Source organism: Microcaecilia unicolor, chromosome 4, assembly GCF_901765095.1.
Source record: "Microcaecilia unicolor chromosome 4, aMicUni1.1, whole genome shotgun sequence".
NCBI classification, from domain to species: Eukaryota; Metazoa; Chordata; class Amphibia; order Gymnophiona; family Siphonopidae; genus Microcaecilia; species Microcaecilia unicolor.
The window spans coordinates 43,043,239-43,067,219 of record NC_044034.1 but is presented as its reverse complement, the minus strand read 5'-3'; the positions used below and the strand labels follow the sequence as shown (position 1 = coordinate 43,067,219).

Sequence of the window (23,981 nt, the reverse complement as noted above, 5' to 3'; positions counted from 1 at the left end):
AACTTAAGGGTTACATGTGTGTTTGCATGTCAAGTGGTGCTTAGATGGCAACTCTGGCTGTAAAACTAAGGCCATCAGAGGCATAGCTAAGGGGGGTGCCAGGGGAGCAGCCGCTCCCCCCAAACGGACTTCTGCCGGTGCCTACTTTTTATGTGATCCGTTGCATTTAAAACATGCACCGGCGCTGTCGGCAGTCCGCTCCCCCTGCGCCTTCAACCTGGCTAAGCTTCTGAGGCCTGTGCTAGGCTGGCTTCTACAGTCTATGTCCCGTTTATAGCAAACCAGTTTAGGATGAGCTGGAGAGGGTTTTGACGGAGACTCCAGTAATTTGGAACGTTGAGGACAGTGCCAGGCAGAGTTTTATGGTCTGTGTCCTGCAAACAACATGACAGATTCAGATACGCTGGAGTGGGCTTTGATAGCAACTACAGTAGTTGGAACATAAGGACAGAGACAGGTGGACTTCTATGGTCTATGTCCCAGAAATACCAAAGAAAGACCATGATCAAGTATATAATCTCACATTCATTGTTGTTTTAATCTTGAATTGATAATGAATGTGACTGTTAGGCAGATTGGATGGACCATTCAGGTCTATATCTGCCGTCATTTACTATCTTCTCTATATATAAAAGGTACCTCCAACGTTCTAAAATTGTATTTGCAAGATCCCATGAGTGTCTGCCCCACCCCCCGCGTCACAACGTGATGACGTTGCGGGCGGAGCAATGACACTCAACAAATTGGATTGTCATTGGGTAATCTGTTTCCACTCCTCAATGCAGCCATCATTCCCATACACTCAAAACCAACCAACAACGGCGCTGGACCCCGTCCCCCCGCCCACAGTCCCTCTCACCCACCCTACCGCAGCCGCTCGCTCACCGTTCCACCGCCCTCCCTCTCCGACTCCGGCCATGGTGCACGACGATTACTATACACGAGCAAGGAAGCCCATTGGTTAATCTCTGTTTCCACTCCCCAACACAGCCGTCATTCCCATACACTCAAAACCAAGCACACAGACGTTTTTTTTTCTTCCGAGGAGCACACACACACACATTCACTATCTCTCTCACACACAGTCACTCTCACATACACTCTCTCAAACATACACACTCTGAGGAAAACCTTGCTAGCGCCCGTTTCATTTGTGTCAGAAACGGGCCTTTTTTTTTACTAGTGTTACTATATTTTTGGCCAGTTTAAACTTAATAGGCCAAAAAAATATTCAGCGCTGGTTGGTTAGGTTTATAGCAGCCAAAGATAGGCCTGTTATTTGGGCAGCTCAATTTGGTCACCAAACATAACCAGTGATGTGTTGAATATTCACAGCTAGCCAGTTATATTATGTGTTATAACCGGTTATCCGCTAAACGCTGACTGCGGATATTCAGCACAGAGCACATTTCCGTGAATTGATATCAGTTTCACATATCCATAACGGTTCCCGCATGCATTACTTTTTTCCACCAATTAACAGTAGCAATCAGAGTTACAGCTTTCCAGTTTGTGAAAATACTCTAATGTGCCAATGACAATAGCATATTGAAAAGTCTTTTCCTATATAAAAACAAATAAGGAGTCGTAACTAAAGATCTCTAAATAATTACTTTATATGACAATGTCACTTGGATGTGCAACAATCTACAAATATTTGCCCAGATATATTGCTAATCAGGCTTAAAGCTTCATAATAGCATTCTATAAAACTTTAGTGCCTAAATGTAAACGCCGTTTGCAAGTTAAATTTACAGAATTCTTGCCCTTACAGTAAGTGCTAGATGAGTATTACACAGAATTCTATCATTTTAGCACTCAACTCGCTTAGGGACAAATTCTACATTTGGCGCCTACAAAATCAGCGCCAAAAAAACGTACTTAGCACGATTCTATAAAATATATGTGTACCTTAGCACATACCTGCACCTAAAAGTAGGCGCGATTCTATACTTTATTATTAGGATTTATTTACTGCCTTTTTGAAGAATAAATCAAACATGAACAACAAACAATTACAGCAGTAAAAATATTCAAATAACAATACAAAGCATGGCACAGTATACTACTAACAATGTCAACAAAATATGTGCTTAGTGCGATTCTATAAAGGGTATGCGTCCCTTAGCACATATCCACACATAAATGTAGGCACGATTCTATACTTTACTTATTATGAGGATTTATTAACCGCCTTTTTTAAGCAATTCACTTAAGGCGGTGTACAGTAGGAGTAAATCAAACATGAGCAATAGACAATTACAGCAGTAAAAATATTCAAGTAACAATACAAAGCATGGCATAGCATACTACTTGCAATGTCAACACAATACGTAATCTTCTCTATGAACATCCAGAATCCACTGGTCCTATGTGATTTTGGTCCACTCCTCCCGAAACTTCTAAAGACGTCTTACCACAGGAGGAAGATAAGAGTGGGCTAGCCTTGCATCACTGCCAAGCTCTGGAGGCATTAGGTGCTCTAGATGAATGAGAGGAGGACTTCCTGTCTGCAGGAATGGAAGATTGTCTATGCCTGAAAGTGGGACTTCTGAACATATGCTGAAACCAGACCGACACTATCTGTTGTTTCAAAATCGAGAGCACCCTGAAGATGGACAACCAGAGGCTTTCGGCTTATCCTCCAGCAACCGCTGTGGCTTAGTTTGTTCTTCCATCAAGTTACTTAGATCTTCTCCAAATAGACAGTTGACCCAAAAGGGCAGTTTAACTAGACAAAGTAACATAGTAAGTGACATTAGATAAAGACCTGAACGGTCCATCCAGTCTGTCCAACAGTCACACTCATTATCAATTCATGACTGACGCTGCATCCACTGCCCAATGCCGCAACCAGAGTTGCTGATGTGCCATGACAGCCAAAGATATACTGCAGGCCTTAACCCGTAACATGTCAAACACCATCTGCCAAATAGGCCAACCCAGCTTCAAGCTGGGTGTTACAGCACCTGTTTTGTGTTTCAGACTGCTGATACTACTTCAGGCATGCTCTTGCCACGAATGAGCTACACACTGTCACTTGAACACCAAAGAGACCACATCATAGGCTTGTTTCAGCGAACCTTCTAGCTTCCTATCTTATAAGTCTTTTAGGGCAATGCCCCCTTCCACCAGCAAGGTGGTCTTTAGTCACTGCCATAAGGGAGTCCACCCTGGGACGCTGCAATTTATCTTTCTCTTCCATGGCTCTTCTCACTCTCAGCCCTACTTCCAGTGAGACCCATTCTGCTGTAATCATGTCCTTAATGTCTGGATGCATAGGGGAAGGCCTTAGAAGGACCTCTAAGCTCCCTCATGATCGACAAAGATGAAACTCCTGATGCCAAAGCAGAAGGCTCCTCAATGGAAAGCACCACCAGTGCCTCAGAAATATAACTGTACTTAGCTCTTCTTTATGAAACAACCTCAGTACTTTTTGATCATCTTCCTCCTCTAATGGCTCCTTCAAAAATGGCTCCTCTGAATCGACCAAGGACCAGATGCATCAACCAAACGTAAAAAAATCTAAAACATAAAAGTCCTTACCGAACTTGAAAAAACAAAGAATGCACTAAAAAAACCAAGTCGCACATGTTCGATGCGGTATTCTAAAGTCGAATGCATTAAAGAAGTGTAATCTCTGTCATTAATCTGCCCGTAAAGCATGTGCATCTTTTACCAACGTCCTTGCCCGCCCGCCCGCTGGAGATTGCCGCTGCTCCCCGCTCGTCAGGAGCGTCTTTTACTGCCTCGCCCCCCTGCCCGAGGTCGCAACTGCTCCCCGCTCCCCCCTGCATCAAAATCACAAGTTAAGGCAGCTCGGCCCCCCTCCTCCCTCCCTCCCTTGACAGCTCCCGCCATCCTCCGCCCCTGTGCCAAGCCCCCCCTGAGGTCATCGCCGCCACTCCATCCCTCCACCGGCCTCCCCTCCGTCTTACCGGGCCTGTGCAGCTCCTCTCACCTCTGTGTGAAGGCGCTGCACGGGCAAAAACAGCTGATCGGCGATCAGTGATGCCTCCTCCGACGTCCCTCCTTTCTTCCTGGGCCCACCCTCCTCTGACGTAAGAAGTAGGTTACGTATGTCAGAGGAGGGCGGGCCCAGGAAGAACGGAGGGACGTCAGAGGAGGCATCACTGACCGCCGATCAGCTGTTCTTGCCCGTGCAGCGCCTTCACACAGAGGTGAGAGGCGCTGCACGGGCCCGGTAAGACGGAGGGGGGGTCGATGGACGGGGGAGCGGCAGCGATGACCTCAGGGGGTCGGCGGGGCGGAGGATGGTGGGAGCTGTCCAGGAAGGGAGGGAGGAGAGGGGCCGGGCTACCTCAACTTGTGTTTTTGATGCAGGGGGGGGGGGGCGGGGAGCAGCGGCGACCTTGGGGGGGGGGGGGCAAGGACGTCAGTAAAAGACGCCTCTGGCGGGCGTTTTTACTCTCTCCCGATTTTGTTTTGTTTTTACATTTAAAGACGCTCCTGGCGAGCGTTTTTACCCTCTCCCAGTGTTTTTTTTTTTTTGGTTTTTACATTTAAAGACGCTCCTGACGAGCGTTTTTGTCCCCCCCGCGATTTGTTTTTTTTAAAAAAACATATTACTTTTTTAGGCCGGACAGACCTCTCATTAGCTTTCCCGGAGTTTTCCTGCGTTAGGGCAAGCAGAAAACTTTAGTGCATCTCATTCCAATAGGGTTTCTAAACAATTTGCTCATCTGCATTCCGTTGTCGTTAGCTGCTGTCGTCTTCAGAAAAAGGCCTTTAATGAATGTCACGGTTTAAAACTTTGGCCCGATCCAACATGGTAGTTGTTAGGTTCTTTTAAAATCCTGTTTCATTTTCAGTGAAAGCATATCCCTATTTCCCAGAGGCAGACCATGAATCAAAAGAATCTTCAGCAAATGTTAGTTCTTATTAAGCAAACGTTGCATGAGCTTCCTGAAGATGAATAATTTATCTGCAAGTGTAGTCTGATGATCATTTATAACTCATTAATAAGCCATCAGTAATCCATCTTAATGGATATTTGCCTTGCCAATGTATTTTTCTTGGGGCAATATCTCTCTTGAGCACACCCAGAAAACTATAGAAATGAAGTACAAAAGGGGTACGTTATTAAGCATGTTTGGGGGGGGGGGGGGTTGCCAGTTGTAGGTTATATTATGAGGTTTTCAAACACCATGTGGACAAACAAATTAGCATCCCTTCTTACAGGCACACTAGCCAACACATTTACAGAACATAAAGATAAGCCTGAATGTGTGAACTATTTAGAAAAACTCCAGCCATGATTATATAACTCAGCATGCTGCTTTAATTCTTTTCCTTGAAGAGTAGGACAAGTTGAACTATTACAAATGACATTAGTACTCTAGCGTGGCAAAGATAACTTGGATCTTGTTCATGTCTACATATTAACACAAACAATATAATGATCCTTTTGGGACCCACTCAGTCATAGATAACCCATCTGCAGTCACATACCATGGATGCCTACTAAGCTATCCAGGGAAATATTTAGTCAGTGGGTAATACATTTCATAAGCATTTCTTAGAGTTGGTGTGTATAATTAAAACACTGCTTGCTCCAAGTTGGGTCATACCTGGGATCGATTCCAAGCTCTGATCTTATGTAGCATACAGGATCCTGCACTAGATAAACTGAAACACTGACAAAATCGCTTTCTCAAGCCATATAAGATAACATACTGAATTTATAGAGGCTTAGGTAGTTAAACTGCTGTGTTTATTGTACAAAGGAATCATTAGTACGGTTTTAAACACGCAGATCTTCTAAGCCATGTAGGGACTCTACTGGAAAGCCCCTGGAAAGACAACACCATAATCTTGTTAAAGTTTCCAACCTTTGTTTCTTTTTAAATTTCAGCAACAGATGGTAAGAGAGAGAATAGTACTAGCTCCATATGCCTGGTAATTACACCAAAGACAAGGCAATCAAAGAAATGTATATTTAGCTTTATTCCAGTTTTGTCTTTTCCCCCCCCTCCTTACTACAAGAACCAGTTGGAAGAATCTGTATTAATATTAAGCCTATGGTGATTAATTCATTAATGAAGGTAAAATTATGTTAATCATACCTGATAATTTGTCTTTCCATTAATCATAGCTGATCAATCCATAGACTGGTGGGTTGTGTCCATCTACCAGCAGGTGGAGATAGAGAGCAAACTTTTGCCTCCCTATATGTGGTCATGTGCTGCCGGAAACTCCTCAGTATGTCGATATCAAAGCTCCATCCGCAGGACTCAGCACTTAGAGAATTACACCCACGAAGGGACACTCTGCCCAGCTCACCACCGCCGAAACGGGGGAGGGGAATTAACCCAGCTCATCCCACACAAGTGGGGGAGGGGAATCCGTCCAGCTCATCCCCGCGGAGCGGGGGAGGGACACCACACCCGCCGATGCGGGGGGATCTGGCTTATCCTGCAACCGCAACCGCGGGAGGAGCTGACTGACCCTAACACCGCCGAAGCGGGAGGGGTACAAAGCTGCCCTACAGCCGCACGAAGCGGGAGGGAGTGCCGGCAGAATTTAAGTCTCAATCCAGCCCGTAAAACGGAGGGGAGAGGAATGCAGCAGCTCACTGTAACACAAACTCGTCTTAACTCTTGAAGAATCCAAGTGAAAAAACTTGAACACGAAGTCTTTCTGAAGTAACTGAAGACTAAACTTGAACCTGAAATGCAACCAGAATAAAAACAGTACAGATATCTGGGAGGGGCTATGGATTGATCAGCTATGATTAATGGAAAGAAAATTATCAGGTATGATTATACATAATTTTACCTTCCATATCATCAAGCTGATCAATCCATAGACTGGTGGGATGTACCGAAGCAGTACTCACCCAGGGCGGGACATTGAAATCCTTGACCTCAACACTGAAGCTCCAAACCGGGCCTCCGCCCGTGCAGCCACAGTCAAACGGTAATGCTTGGAGAATGTATGAGCCGAAGCCCAAGTTGCCGCCTTGCATATCTCTTCCAAGGAGACGGATCCGGCCTCTGCCATCGAGGCCGCCTGAGCTCTCGTGGAGTGAGCCTTCAGCTGGATAGGCGGCACCTTCCCCGCGGCCACATAAGCCGCTGCAATGGCTTCCTTGACCCATCTTGCCACTGTAGGCTTAGCAGCCTGCAGACCCTTACGAGGACCTGCAAACAGGACAAACAGATGATCCGATTTCCGGAAATCATTGGTCACTTCCAAGTATCTGATGATGACTCGTCTCACATCCAGATATTTAAGAGCAGAGTACTCCTCTGGGTAGTCCTCCCTATGAAAGGAAGGGAGACAGAGCTGCTGATTCACATGGAAGCGAGAAACAATCTTGGGCAGGAAGGAAGGCACTGTGCGAATAGTCACTCCTGCCTCAGTGAACTGCAGAAAAGGCTCTCGACATGAGAGCGCCTGGAGCTCGGAAACTCTTCTGGCTGAAGTGATAGCCACCAAAAAGACTGCTTTCAACATCAGGTCTTTCAGAGATGCCCTCGACAAGGGTTCAAAAGGCGGCTTCTGCAATGCTCTTAGTACCAGGTTGAGATTCCACGCAGGCACCACTGAGTGCAGAGGAGGGCGCAGGTGATTAACTCCCTTGAGAAAGCGCACCACATCTGGCTGCGAAGCCAGGGAAGCACCCTTCAGGCGGCCCCTGAAGCAAGCCAGAGCCGCTACCTGGACTTTAAGGGAACTGAGCGACAGGCCTTTCTCCAGACCTTCTTGCAGGAACGCCAACACTGAAGAAATTGGAGCAGTGAAGGGAGAAAGTGAGCCTGCTTCACACCACACTGCAAAGATACGCCAAACCCTGGCGTAAGCAGTAGAAGTAGAGCGCTTCCTCGCTCTCAGCATAGTGGCGATGACCTTGTCTGAGAAGCCCTTCTTCCTCAGACGCTGCCGCTCAATAGCCAGGCCGTAAGACCAAAGGGGGAGGGATCCTCCATCACCACGGGACCCTGATGTAACAGGCCCTGCTCCACTGGCAGCCGCAGAGGATCGTCGACTGAGAGCCTGATCAAGTCCGCATACCAGGGACGCCTGGGCCAATCCGGACCCACCAGGATTACCCTGCCGGGATGCTTTGCCACCCGGTCTAGCACCCTGCCCAACATGGACCAGGGCGGGAACACATAGAGAAGCTCTTGTGTCGGCCACTGTTGGAGAAGAGCATCTACTCCCAGGGATCGAGGGTCCATCCTCTGCTGAAAAAGCGCGGCACTTGGCAATTGGCCGATGACGCCATCAGATCTAGGCTCGGCTGGCCCCAGCGCTTCGTGATGTCCAAGAACGCCTGAGCAGATAGCTGCCACTCTCCGGGCTCCAAGGTATGGCGACTGAGAAAGTCCGCCTTGACATTCATGACTCCGGCAATGTGGGCCGATGAAAGCTGCTCCAGGTTCGCTTCCGCCCACTGGCAAAGATTCATAGCCTCCTTGGCTAGAGGGGCGCTCTTGGTACCTCCCTGGCGGTTGACATAGGCCACAGCCGTGGCATTGTCCGACAGGACCCGTACAGGCTTCAACACCAGTACCGGGATGAACTCCAAAAGCGCCAACCGAATGGCTCTGAGTTCCAGGAGGTTGATAGACCACTTTGCCTCTGCAGGAGACCAGAGCCCCTGCGCTGTCCTTCCCAAGCAGTGGGCTCCCCAGCCCGACAACGAGGCGTCCGTCGTGACGACAATCCACTCTGGGTCACCAGAGGCATTCCCGCAGACAACTTGTCTGTCTGCATCCACCAGCTCAGCGCCTTGCGCACTGCTGGGTCCAAGGGAAGGCGCACAGCATAATCCTCCGACATCGGAGTCCAGCGCTGCAGCAAAGAGTGTTGAAGTGGTCTCATATGAGCCCTGGCCCAGGGCACAACTTCCATCGTGGCCGTCATAGAGCCCAACAGCTGCACATAGTCCCAAGCCCGAAGGGGAGAGGCTACTAGGAACTGGTCCACCTGAGCCTGAAGTTTGACAATCCGATTGTCTGGCAGGAACACTCTGCCCACTTGGGTGTCGAATCGAACTCCCAGGTACTCCAGGGACTGAGTCGGGCGCAGCTGGCTTTTCTCCCAGTTGATGATCCATCCCAGGGAGCTCAAAAGAGCAACTACCCGGTCCACAGCTTTGCCGCACTCTGCATAAGAGGGGGCTCGGATCAACCAGTCGTCCAGATAAGGATGGACTTGTACCCCTTCCTTTCGTAGGAAGGCCGCGATGACCACCATTACTTTGGAAAAGGTCAGCGGAGCAGTAGCCAACCCGAAAGGGAGGGCTCTGAACTGGAAGTGTCGTCCCAGGACTGCAAAACGCAGAAAGCGTTGATGAGGAGGCCAGATGGGAATATGCAGGTACGCTTCCTTGATGTCCAAGGATGCCAGGAACTCTCCTGCCTTCACTGCCGCTATAACAGAGCGGAGAGTCTCCATGCGAAAGTGCCGCACTTTCAAGGCCCGATTGACCCCTTTGAGATCGAGGATAGGCCGGACAGAACCTCCTTTCTTTGGTACCACAAAGTAAATGGAGTAACGTCCCTTGCCAAGCTGACTTTCTGGCACCGGAACGACCGCGCCCAGGCGGATCAGATTGTCCAAGGTCTGCTGCACTGCCACAGCTTTGACCGGAGACTTGCAGGGAGAGAGTACAAACCCGTCTTTTAAGGGTCGGCAGAACTCTAGTTTGTAGCCGTCTCTGATGACTTCCAGCACCCACGCGTCTGAAGTTATTGTGGTCCACTCGCCAGAAACGAGGACAGCCGTCCTCCAATCTGCACTGGGGCGTGGACCAAGACCCCGTCATTGGGTACGAGACCCTGGGGGAGGACCGGAGGGAGCACCTCCGGGACGGCGGTCTCTGCGAAAGGAATGCTGCTTGGGGGAGAAATTCCTCTTGAAGGAAGAGGGGGCAGAGGAACCCGACTTGCCCGGGTGGTACCGACGGGCTTCCTGCAACCGTCCTCTGGAGGTACCGGGACGAGTACTAGCCCGAGCCCTGACCTCTGGTAATTTCTTGCCCTTAGACGTGCCGAGATCGGTCACGATTTTGTCCAGCTCGACCCCAAAGAGCAGCTTGCCTTTAAAAGGCAACCTAGCCAGGCGGGGATTTAGAGGCGTGGTCAGCAGACCAATGTTTCAGCCAAAGCCACCGCCGCGCAGAGATTGTCTGAGCCATGCCTTTCGCTGAGGCCCTCAAGACATCATACAGCAAGTCTGCCAAATAGGCTAAGCCCGATTCCAGGGCCGGCCAATCAGCCCTCAAGGAATGATCCGAGGGGGAAGCCCGCTGCACCATAGTCAGGCACGCCCTGGCCACATAGGAGCCGCAAACTGAGGCCTGCAAACTTAAAGCAGCCGCCCTCAAAGGACGACCTTAAGGCCGCCTCCAATCTTCTGTCTTGGGCGTCCTTTAGGGCCGTGCCACCTTCCACCGGCAACGCCGTTTCTTAGTCACCGCAGTGATTAAAGAATCCACGGTAGGCCACAGATAGGCCTCACGTTCACTCACAGCCAAAGGATAGAGGCGGGGACATAGCCCTAGCCACTTTAAGGCTCGCTTCTGGGACATCCCATTGAGCCGAAATTAAGGTGTGCATGGCATCATGCACGTGGAAGGTTCTAGGCGGGCGCTTCGTCCCCAGCATAATGGCAGAGCCAACAGGGGCTGAGGGAGAGACGTCCTCCGGAGAGGAAATCTTCAAAGTGTCCATGGCCTGTAACAACAGGTTGGGCAAATCCTCTGGGCTAAAAAGCCGCGCTGCAGAGGGGTCATCCGCTCCATCCGAGCGGGGATCCGTCTCCTCCAAGGAATCCGCAAAGGACCGTTGGGAGACCTCAGACACGCTGCCCTCATCTACATCGGAGGAGACAAATTCCTCCAAGGCCTGGGAATCAACCCGAGGACGTTTATCTCTGGCAACCTCAACCTCTTTACCAGACGAGGGAGCAGGGGCAGCGTTGTGCATGAGGAAGGCCTGATGCAGCAGCAAAACAAACTCGGGGGAGAAACCCCCCAGACTGTGCACTTCCGCAGCCTGGGCAACAGCCCTAGACGCACCCTCAACCGGCGCTCGCAATAGCGGGGGAGAGACATGCTGCGCATCCAAAATGGCGTCCGGCGCGAAACTCCGCAAAGGAGCCGCGCGGGAAGAACGGCTCTTAACTTTAGCCGCTTCTGTGCCGTCGCCCAAATTAAGGGCGTTCATGGCATTAATGTCTCCAACCTCAAGGGCGGCCCAAGAAGAAGCCGTCCGAGCCGCGTGGCCGGCCAAGATGGCGGAGGCGAGGAGCGGGGGATGGCCGTTTTTGGCGGGAAAAACCGCCACGCCGGAGGAAGGACCGGGACATTCATCGGTCACGAAACTGTCACCCAACAAGGGCGAATCAGGCTTTAAGACCCCCGCATCCCCTCTAGAAGCACTCAAGCGACCCGGGGAGCGACCCTTTGCGCCCTCGCCCTCCGACGCCATATGCCACGAGGAGAAGAATCGGGGAACCCCCTGCCCGCTATAAAAAGGTAAAAATTACCTGCTGTCCGCTCCGAGTTGTAACGACCTGGTGTCCCAGTGAGTAGCTGCAATAGACGCTTAAATAAACGTCGAAATAAACGCCTTTAAGGACGTTCAAATTTTTTTTTTTTTTTTTAACGGAGCCAGCGGGAGGGGGGAGAAAAGGAGGGACCTGGCACCACCAGGTTTGCACTTGCTCAAAAGAGCCCTCAACCCCAGGCACTCAACAAACCTAAAAATTAGGCTTGGAGGCCTAGCCAGAGCTGCTGCTGTGTGTGACCACCACCTGCTGAGATAGAGAACATACTGAGGAGTTTCCGGCAGCACATGACCACATATAGGGAGGCAAAAGTTTGCTCTCTATCTCCACCTGCTGGTAGATGGACACAACCCACCAGTCTATGGATTGATCAGCTTGATGATATGGAATAACCTTTATAAATCAATTGATTAGTTCCAGTTTTAAATCAGTTTTCAGGATTTTGATAATGAATATGCATATGACCTATTTGCATGCACTGCCTCCATTGTATGAAATAGAACATATAACATAGTAAATGACGGCAGATAAAGATCTCTAAGGTCCATCCAGTCTGTCCGAGAAGATAAACTCATCAGGGAAAACACCGTAGAAGTCTGACTGGCACTGTCCTTGATCTAAAATTTCTGAACTTATCATTGAAAAGCTTCATTCGAGCCACGATCAGGGCACAGACCATTGTGGAAATCATAAGAATAGCCGTACTGGGTCAGACCAATGGTACATCTAGCCCAGTATCCCGTTCCAACAGTGGCCAATCCAGGTCACAAGTACCTGGTAGGGACCCAAACAGTACCCACATTCCATGCTATACCAATCCCAGGGCAAGCAGTGGCTCCCCCCATGTCTATCTCAATAGCAGACTATGGACTTTTTCTCCAGGAACTTGTCCAAATCTATTTTAAACCCAGATATGCTAACTACTGAGAATATGACTGGGTTGCGGCCCTTGAAGATAGAGGTCATTCATGCTGTTCTAGAACTTCTTCTTGTGTGCATTCTACTATATCTTCTCCCATTCTACAATCCAACTAATGGAACAAGTTGCCTTCTGGACTGAAAAACAAGACTGACCTATCGACATTTAAACATTAATTGAAGGCACATTTATTGTGCATGGTTATTATGTCTCTGCTGAACACGTATAACTCTCTGTTTAGGACATTTACATTCTCTTTTTGGGGATACACAGGATACCAATGAAGTGTGTTGCATAGATTGTTCTTTTTCCATTTATTGCTTGAGTATGTTACTGTGTATGCTTTCTACTATGTATATATTTTATGTATGTTATTCTGTTTCCCGCCCTGGATAAGGGCAGGTTATAAATAATAGATCTAAATCTGAAAACTTATTTCATAGGTATGATATTCCAGACTATACACTCTTTTGACAGTTCTTTGAACTGGCTCTAATCTTACTATATCCTTTTGGCTACAAAACTCAACATACCATCACCTCCCTGTGACTTTGATGAAAGTGACTAAAACAATGGATCATGAAGGGGCAGTGGTATGGCTGCCTCTACTTCAGTGATTGTTCTGACACAGTTTTACACATAAAGCTGATAAACTAGCTAGCATGGGATATGGGCAGAAAGCTATACACTGGCTGGAGAACTGGGTCAATCAACAAATTCAGAGTGATATTCAAAGGAGTCAAGTCTGGCAGAAGTGAAGAGAACAGCGGGGTACCTCAACATTCAGTGGTAGGGCTGCTTTTTTTTTTTTAATATGCATTTAAGTTTAATTTACAAGTACCAACTTGAAAAGAAAAGCAGTTTAGCAGTGTTATAAACGTAAAATTAAAAAAAGAAATTCAAATGTACTACATAATCAACAAATGAAAAGGGGGGGGGGGGAGGGAGAAAAGCTACAGGAAAACTAATCCCTAAAGTCGCTGAGGTTCTCGCAGTCATTCAAGAGCAAAGCAAAAAAAAAGAAAGCAATTCTAAGAGAACAGAAAAACAAAGATTTTCAATTCCAATCATTAAATCTCAACTTCACCGGCTGCATCATCTTGAGTCTGAGACTATAAAGGACAGTAGTTGCTCCACATCAAAGAAGATATATCTACTGGAGGAAATCACTATCAAACATTTAAAGGGAGAGACTAAATTTCTTGTCGGAGTGCTAGGGCTGCTTCTGTTCAATATCTTTATTAGCAACACTGCAGAGAAACATAAGAGAAACATTTCTATTGACAGATAATGAACAGACCTGTAACAAGGTAAACAAACAGGGTGAAAAAAATAAAGAGGCTCAGGACAAAAAAAAGTATAAAATTACACATCTAGGGAACAGAAGTTCATTAGACGTGTAACTTCTTAGAAGGACAAGAGCTGCGAAATATCCAGTTGGAAAGGAACTAAAGGCTAACCATCTCAGATTAATTAAGGGATGCCAGCTGACAGCATGGTCTGGAATATAAAAGAAGACAGCACCAGCAAGAAAAAGAAATATTGATTTTGCACAGGTCACTTAGTGTGTCTCCCACTTCAAATACTGATTTCAGTTCTAGAGGCCACATCCTTCTAAAGACATTGACAAAGATAAATGCAGTGCAGAAAAGGGCTACCAACATGATACAGGGTCTGCAACACAAGCCCTACCCAGAGTGGCTGGAACACAGGAAGATATGTTTATATGGGACGTGCAGGTCATGAACCATAAAATAAATTTACAACAGTAACTGAGAATTATGAGCAAAGCTAGGCCTCTGTGAACCGGCTATGAACAGGTTAAGAGTCACTGAGAAGCTAAATAATAAGAATTACTACTACAAATCATTTGTACAGTGCTACCAGTCATACGCAGCGCTTCACAACTGAACATGAAGAAAGACAGTTCCTGCCCAAAGAGCTTACAATCTAAATCAGGACAGACAGACAAGACAACACAGAATGTGAATCTCATGTCAGCTTGCCCTTCTGTTGGACAGACAGGCAGATATGGAGTCATAACAGAGATATGTGTGGCAGAAGAATACTGTACATGAATGTAGTAATAATGTAAGGGGAAAATTGCTGCTGACCATGAAAGCAGATAATGAAGAGACACAGCTTTGGTTGCTGGGAAGATGTTTTTTACAAAGTAGGATAACCTTACTGACCTTACTTATGATAAGCTTCTGTAAGATAGAATTTACGAATATGTTGGAATATGTTAGAATATGTTGACTTTGTACTTCCAATACTAGCCTATGAGAGAAAAGGGTATAAAAGGAGAATCATGGACAGAGGCAATCAGAGAGCTAGTGTCAGAGGTCAAGTTTGTGTCCCGGTTGCTGTCTCATATGATAATTAATTAATTATATTTCGTATTCTAATTGTAGTCCTGATTGGTAAGTGTAATAAATAATTACTGATTATTCTCATATTACTAAAGCCTTCTGTGTCTTTCTGTCTCTCCACCTGGTGGGGTTAGGACCATAATCCCTGGAGTGCTGGACATTCCAGGTTATAGGTAACTAGTACCTTTATACCTGGGAGAGGGCAGAAAGATAAACAGATATTACATAAATATTCAAATATTTAGCAAGCTTCAATAAGGCAGGAAAAAGCATTTTCTGTTTAAAAAATATATCCAAATTTTCCTCTATGCTGTGCGGGAATCCTTCACCTACATTTCTACCAGTTGGGGGTGCTGTTTCAGTATCACATTTTGAATAGCGAGGGACAGGCATGCTCTGCAGGACTCCAGAGAAGCTGCCTATCCCTAGCACATGAAAACACAATATTGAGGTACCCCCCCCCTAATCCCTCCACGGGCAGGAATGCAGTTGGAGGACTCCCACACTGCTTAGAGGGAACACTAAAACCAACAAATCATGCACCAGTGCTCAGAGGAAATGCTTCTTTATTGAGAGGGAAGCTGATGTCTACACAGGTGGCACTCTTTCGGGAGTGGCATCTCACCCTTCCTTCCTCCAATCCGTTCCCTGAGTTTACCTTCTTTCTTCATGTTCCGGCGGCAGCAGGCGTGATTCCCATATGCTGCCCTGCTGCTGGCACCTGCCTCTTCTCTTTACTGTGGCTGCTTTTCTGATGTAACTTTCTGTTTTCTCAGAGACGGCTGCAGTAGAGAAGAGGTCGGTGCCAGTGGCAGGGCAGCGACTGGGAATTGCTGCCAGCTTTTGGAACATGAAAAAAAGAAGGTAAACTGAGGGAATGGGGTGGAGGAAGGAAGGGGGAGATGACAGAACTTGGCTCATCTTGGCCCCGGAGGTGGGGGTGGCATCTCAGCCCTGCCTCAGGCAGCATCTTGCCTTGGGCCACCCCTGCCTTCACGTACAATAGTGGCAGTAGGGCCACACTAGGTGGTCTTACTGGTCCTTATCTGCTGATATCAACTAGATTAAAGTATATGTTATTACATGGGACCATCCCACTTTGCATGTCAGATTTGTTTTTTAATCACATCACCGCATATCCTCCTTAACAGATTCACATTTTCACAATGTTTAAATATATTTACCTTACTGTACACACAGTTGCTGCAGAGCGACTGAAAACAATGTTGCAGAATACAGGGTAGAGGTTTAATTATCCGTAATTGCTTAAAACGCCAATTTTATGTAAGAGTTTCATTGAAAAGTGCTAATTTATCCACAAAAGGCTTTTGACCCACTATGAAGAGTAATTGTCTAGGGCAGGAGCACAACCAGTCATTATCCAGCTGTAACACTTTATCTCATGGGTAATACACATTACAAAGAAGGAGGGGAACGGAAAAGCACTCATTTCTTTTACAACTCATTCATCAAATCTTTGGTGTCCTCATGAAGATGGTTTTAGGGCATCTCAGGGAAGCTTTTGCATGTCTAAGAACAGCTGAAACCAGGTTAACCGTGGTTATTGTAAGTTTTCCTTGAGGGCATAAAACTATTTTATAGCACTACACAGAATCATTGGAATCAAATATATAGCACACAAGTACAGAGCAGTGGAACCATGGGGCATCTCTCCTGGAACATGGGACCATCCCTTTGATATTTCACTTCAAAGATGAAGATAGAGATGCCCTGTTTGTAATGGATTTAGAAAAACACCTTTTAGGAAGACTAGTCTTGCTCACAGCCATGACCTCCTGGCAAGCACCAGGTGCCTCTGCCCCTCTGATCATAATCGGAAATTTTTGTGCCAAACTGGAGCTCATTTTGCAGGGAATGAAGGGAAGCCAGAGCATACGGTGTAAGAGATAATCAAGAAGAAATTTACACCTGGTTCCTGGTGCAACCATTATGACTTCATGGCACAATCACAATATTATTTAGCTGCAGATTAAGAAGGATAATTTGCATTTGTAAAAAACTTATTATCCAGATAAGATAATCAATGTGACTTTTTAATTCAGTTCTTCGGAAAAATATCTATAGCCATCTCTGGGTAGATGTTGTAATAGCAAATTTTTGGCTCCGGTACTGTATGAGATCTTCAAAAAGAGCTTGGAAGAACGAACAATATTACTTTCCCCCCTTGAAGTCACATAAATTAAGGAGTCAATTTTATCATACACATTAATGAATGATAAATGCTTGCATTTTCAAGCAGAAGTGCCCAGTGCATGTAAATAAGCCTTGGTTAATAGGCTAATGAGATGCAAACTGTGCAAAATAGCTCATTACAACATAGTACAAAAAAAAGTATGTGCATTAAAATGCTGCTCATAGACACATTAGTCTGTGAATTTCTGAAGCTGAAAATATTTTACTTTGAACTTGCTTATGCTCAGGTGAGCTAAGCTGGGTATTTTAATTCAGGTTTGATGATTGGGGAAGACAATAGCAAACCACCCTGCTAACAGTCTACCTAAAAACTGTCATGCAAGTAGCAGCTTTCATAAGTCATTCACAACTTGTGTACAGGGAACTACCTTTGGCTTTTAATTCTCTAAAGCAGTAGTCCAGCAGATGTCACTAAAGACTGTGCTTTAAGGGAAAAGGTCAGCTGTATTTCTTCTGTACTGCCAGAGGAACACAATTTAAAATTTTTAACCCTTATAAAAGTAGGCTAGAACAGAAAATACTGCCCACAAAATTGAGATTGTTTGGTTCAGTGAATCCATGTCTATTTATTTAAGGGTCCTTTTACTAAAGGAGTGGCGGAGTGGCCTAGTGGTTAGAGCACAGGTCTTGCAATCCAGAGGCGGCCAGTTCAAATCCCACTGCTGCTCCTTGTGATCTTGGGAAGTCACTTCAGGGGCATAGCCAGACACCCAATTTTGGGTGGACCTTGGTCCAAGAATGGGTAGGCAGAAGAACTCCGCCCTGTCCCACAAGTGATTTGGTCTCTCCCTCTCGCCTGCATGCCATATGGTCTCGCATACATCTTCCCCCCTCCCCCGCCTACCCTTTTAATAGCAGATTTTTACCGGCAGCGAGCAGCAACTAATACACACTGCTCATCCTGTGGGAATACATCAGAGGGAAGGCTGTGGGGCTGGTGCAAGCAGTATGTATCAGTCGCTTGTCACTGCAGGCGAAGATCTGCTTTTTACAAGTTTTGTAGGAGGAGGGACAGTTATTTGGGAGTTTTCACCCAGGCCCCCCCTTGGCTACGCCACTGAGTCACTTAACCCTCCATTGCCTCAGGTACAAACTTAGATTGTGAGCCCTCCTGGGACAGAGAAATATCCAGAGTACCTGAATGTAACTCACCTTGAGCTACTACTGAAAAAGGTGTGAGCAAAAATCTAAATAAATAAAATAAATAAAGGATGTTAGAGTCTGGGCTTAATGCATTTTAACATGGGTCTTTCCCAAGCACTAAGCCCAGATTCAATGTTGCACAATTTAAGGCATTTAAAAATAGTTTTATTTTTAGGTCATGAACTGTTTGCATTAGTTACCTGTAAAAAGTTAATATGGGAGCATTTACCACCTCCTATTTAGGAGGCACTAAGTGGTTCCACGTTGTTAACCAGTTAGCGCACGCTAATCCAAATGCGATAACTGGTCGAAACTTCCATGCCCAATTCTCTGCTCATGACACATATCCTCCAAAAATATACTTTAAAAAACCCCAGGGGTCCTTTTACTAAGGTGCGCTGAAAATGGCTTGCAAGAGCGTAGGCGCAGGTTTTGGGTGCACACCGATCCATTTTTTAGCACGCCTGTAAAAAGGCCTTTTTATTTTGCCGAATATGGATGTGCGACAAAATCAAAATTGCCGTACATCCATTTTGGGTCTGGGACCTTACCGCCAGCCATTGACCTAGCAGTAAAGACTCACGCAGTAACCGGGCAGTAATGACCTATGTGCACCAAATGCCACTTGGCGCACGTCCATTACACGCGCCTGAAGATAAAAAATATTTTTCAGACGCGTGTATTGGACGTGCACCAAAAATGAAATTACCGCAAAAGCCACGAGGTATTCGGGCGGCAACTCCATTTAGGCGTGTGTTGGGCATGCGGAGACGCTTACGTAGCTTAGTAAAAGGGCCCCCCAATAATTAACATGCACTAACAGGCCAAATATCCTAAAGTGCACTTTTGCGGTAGTCTTGTTTTCATATGCTATGAGTGCATAAGGGCTTAATGCCCTTTAGTAAAAGAGTCGTTTAATGAACTTATGAGTAAAACGTTATCAGGTCAGCATTCATGACAAATGGCTTTGCTTCATTACCTTGAGGATTATACAGGGATTTGCTCTGGTGTACATGATAATACCATTGTTTTGCAGGGTTCGGAGTCGCAGGGCCAATTTGAACTCATCCTTCTTACTATTCTCAGAAATCCGATATTTGATGTAGCTGTTTCCAGCAAAACTAAGTGATGTGTGTCCTGAAAGAAAAATTGCACAGTGGTATATTCTTTTTACATCCACTAAAAAAAGAAGGAAACAAACTTAATAATAATGCATAACACAAGCAGCAAGCAACCATTGGTAAGTGAGATTAACCAACTTTCAGCTGGAGCAGGCACAAAAAAAGTGTAAATTTTCTATTCTTTGCTTTACTTCTGAGTGCCAGTTCTCCGTGCTCACAGTCCCAGTTTCATGTGTGCGCTTCCAAAACATGATTGCCTGATTTTCAGCCAGTGGCGCGCAGTGCGGTTAAAGCCTGCCGCCAGCACCGAACTCGGATCTTCAATGCCAGGCTGTTTCCAGTTACAGGCACTGAATATCCAGTTTCACTTTAGGCCACCAGCCGATAATCGGTTAAGTTGATATTCAGCCCGGTTAGCGCTGAATATCAGGTCCTAAGTATGACCTACCCTTGAAATGCCCCTGAGATAGCTGCCTCCCTGTTATGCCCTAACCGCGAATATTCAGCAGCGACAACCCTTTATCTCCTGCTGAATATTCACGGATAGGTGGTGGCTGCTGCTGACCGGTTAAATCGCTCTATCAGGCCCGATATTGACATGAGTAAGTGGCTCAGTCAAACAATAGTTAAAAACAATACCTGTGCACAGTGGTACAAGTGAATACCTGTGCACAGTGGTACAAGTGAACCCACAAATTCTGTTTAGTAAGGTGCCCACCACATCTGTGCTTTGATCTAGGGTCTCTGCAGTTCCTGGTTTAATTCTCTGGAACATAGTAATATTAGATTAGAACCCAATTTGTGGTTCCAAATGAAAGTCAAGGCTTTACAGTTTTCCCAAGCCTTCTCATCTGTGCTACACTGAAGATCTGCGGACATACCGTACTCAATTTTCTGTATGTGGTGTTTTGTGAAGTGTTTTCTGTATAGAGGGCTCGAGGGTTCTGCTTTAGGAAAATGGCAGAGACCGCTACTAGCTCCACTAAAGTATTGTGCCTGACCTGTACACCCTAACAGTCTCCAGAACAAGGGCTGTCCTGACCAGTGAGGTAGGACCCCTTTTGGAGGGAAACTGGGATGGGTATAAAACCCAAGCCTTAAAGGTCTTGCCTGTCTTTGGTTCCCTGTACCATACAGCAAGGGGGAAAAAAGAGTCTTTGGTTGGCCAAGCTACTGAAGTACAAGGCCTGGAAAAATCCAATGCATCACTGCTAACCAGGGCTTTTTTTTTGAGGGGGTACTTGGGGATACTGAGTACCGGCACCTTTTCCATTGTCTGTTAAAATTGACCCATGGACTCCATGTTTTAATGAAAGAGCTCAGGCTCTACACACCAATTCTGCCTTGTCATAGATTCTGTGACTGGTTGTAGGGGGCCTAGCTATTGTGAGGTGAGTCCCTCAGTGTTCACCCCACCCCTAAAGGGTGGCCTAGCATTTGAGTACCGGCACCTTTTTTCTAGAAAAAATGCACTGCTGCTAACAGAGAAGAGGAGAGAGAAATTAAGCATCCTGGAATACAGGAGAGCAGCAGAGTCACTAATCTCGGAAAAGGAGAAGATACAGTGAATATCTTCTCAATCTGAGCAAAGAGGGCCAGGCAGTGAGAAGGAACTGCATCTATGACCACATCTGAGCATAGGAGCTAACTTTTTAGAATTATTGGGGGTGCTAAGCCCAATGGCAATAACCCCTCCCTGGACACATACAAGAAATTCTCTCAATATTGGGGGTGCTCAAGCACCCACAGCACCGGCTCCTATGCATCTGAGTTTAGTCCAGCTCTAACCGTTTATACAAGAAAAAGAATCAAAGAGAAGTCTTCCGGAGACTTTTGATTCCTAGGAGAATTAAGGACTGTTTATGTGCAAAGGCTTCGCAGTTTAAATGACTTTTAAAGACCTCCTTGTTTGTTGAGGCTTTTCTGTAAACAAGATTGAGATAACAGCTTTGAGACAGTTTTCTTTAACTTGTATTTTGTTTGTAACATACATAGTAACATAGTAGATGACTGCAGAAAAAGACCTGACCGGTCCATCTAGTCTGCCCAACAAGATAAACTCATATGTGCTACTTCTTGTGTATACCTTACCTTGATTTGTATCTGCCATTTTCAAGACACAGACTGTAGAAATCTTGCCCAGAACTAGCCTCAATTTCAGGACACAGACCGTTGAAGTCTTGCCCAGAACTAGCCCCACCACCCAAACACCAGCCCCGCCTCCCAATCTCGGCTAAGCTTCTGAGGATCCATTCCTTCTGCACAGGATTCCTTTATGTTTATCCCACGCATGCTTGAATTCCGCTACCGTTTTCATCTCCACCACCTCCCACGGGAGGGCATTCCAAGTATCTACCACTCTCTCCGTGAAAAAATACTTCCTGAAATTTTTCTTGAGTCTGCCCCCTTCACTCTCATATCATGTCCTCTCGTTCTACCGCCCTCCAATCTCCGGAAAAGGTTCGTTTGCGGATTAATACCTTTCAAATATTTGAACGTCTGTATCATATCACCCCTGTTTCTCCCTTCCTCCAGGGTATTTTTGTAAGCCGCTTTCTTTTAAGTGGTATAGAAATTTGGGAAAATAAAGTGCTTCAGTTATTTTTGCTCTCTGCTTCTGAAGTATTGTTGTGAGTGCGTCGTAAATGCTTTGGTTTAAAGTCCTGATTCCAGCCTGGATTGAGTTACGTGCTAGTGAAGAGTGTGGATCAACTTGCCAATGGCCCCTAAGTTTTTAGTAAATCAGGACCAATGTTCTGTCTTCCACTCATCACTCAACCACAATCAAGTCACTTAGAAGCGTATTTTCAAAGCACTTAATTAGTTCCATAGTAACCTGTGGAACTTTGTAAGTCTAAGTGCTTTGAAAATGAGCCCCTTAGGGGCATAGTTAACAGTTAAGATGTTACTTTACCACTAACTCAAATTATTTTAGTACAAATCCCATTTTATACAACAAGGCCTTGTTACTACTAACCAGGGTTAACAGTAAAATAATCCATCTTAACAGTAGCCCATATTGATAACTCCCCCCTTCATTAAAGAAAAACAAAATTTCTCCAGAATTCAAAATCATCACCATATGTAATAAAAGTGAGCCACATATAGGGCAATCAAGCCATTGTGACATCACTGAAGAGGCTGGCTCTTAGGCATCGGTGGAATGAGGCATTATGACATCACAGTAGCAGTTTGGTTACCAGAAACTGAAAATCTTCACACTATGGCGAGGATGTTATCAACATGGGTTATCATTAAGACGTGATATTTTACCATTAACTCGTGCAATTTTAGCACAGGTCCCATTTTATGCAGTGAGGCCTAGTTACTAATAACTGGGGTTAACATTAACCCGTCTTAATGACCACTCACATTGATAAATTCTCCCCTTAAACTACTTGCGTTCACACCAGATGACTAGGAATTACTATTAATCTGCACCTGAGCAATCTCCAAGTTTTCCTGGTGGGCACTGACAGATGAATGGTCTTCGACTAAGCTCATATCCCACACACTGCATATCACCAGGACAAGGCTTCTCCACGCAAGGATCTGTGGACCCAGGGCAAAGTCCTCCTAATATGAGCAAAAAGAAAAAAAGGTTAATCTGGAATATATAATACAGGTCTGTATATAGGTTTCATTTGAAATAAATGAAACCCAAGCAGACACATGGTCACTAGGAGTGTGCAATTCGTTTGGTTATGCACCTAAAAATTTAAAGAGCATGCACACCACTTCCATGCCATATACCTATGAATTAACACTCGTACAATCGTTTGTATGCATATGGGTACCTAAAAAATCAATGGGGGAAATGAACATGAAAAAACACATGAAAATTAGGAAAAAATTGTTTTACATGAACCTGAAGAGCATATAGCTGAGGGTTCTTGCCATATTCTATGTTAAACAAAAAGGTTATACAAGAAATATGGGCATAAATGGGAGAAGGCATGATTTAATTGCCACAGGCAATCATTTAGAGGTCCTTTTATTAAGCTGTAGTCAGTGCTAGTGTGGGCTTATCGCAGCTTGAAAGAGCTTACCTCGGACTCTGCGCATATATACCATGCACTAAAAAAATTCTTTATTCTTTTCACAGAGGAAACACGTCTGGGGATAGAGAGTGGGCATTTCTATGCTAATCAGTTAGTGTCAGCAATGCCAACGCACCTATTAATGCGTGAGCCTTTATCACCTACAAAATAGGTAGCAGTAAGGGCTCATACGCTAACTAATATTCAAAAACAGAAACAGGAGCCAAACGCCCTATGCCAAAAAGCCAATAACAAAACGAAGAGTCCTTTTTACTAAGGCGTGCTAGCATTTTTAGCGCGTGCGTTAAATATACGTGCAATAAATGCTAGAGATGCCCATTTATTCCTTTAGGCGTTGTCACCCCGCCTCTCTCCTGGACCGAGGTCGCCTCCTGCTGTCTTCTGCATGATTTTGCAATCAAATTCAACACTCCTGGCTTGGTGAGATTTTCCTCATTAACTCCAAAATAGGGTTCATTTCCCAACACAAACAGTTTATAAGCGCTGCAATTGTTCAAGTTCCTTTTAAAAGGGGTTTTCAAATTACAGCTTTTCCTTTATAGCTCTGTACAGTCTCCCTGGATCTGGAGCCAAAAGACACTGACCCCCTCTAGGCACTGCCTAGGGCAGC

General features: G+C 45.7%; 1 protein-coding gene across 1 annotated transcript in view; it reads right to left on the bottom strand.

The window, feature by feature from the left end:
- FAT3 (FAT atypical cadherin 3) overlaps positions 1-23,981 on the bottom strand; it is a 739,365-nt gene that overhangs the window by 59,603 nt on the left and 655,781 nt on the right. The window contains 2 exon segments of the mRNA XM_030200168.1: positions 19,169-19,326; positions 22,752-22,886. Of these exon segments, the coding sequence (XP_030056028.1) occupies positions 19,169-19,326; positions 22,752-22,886 (293 nt within the window).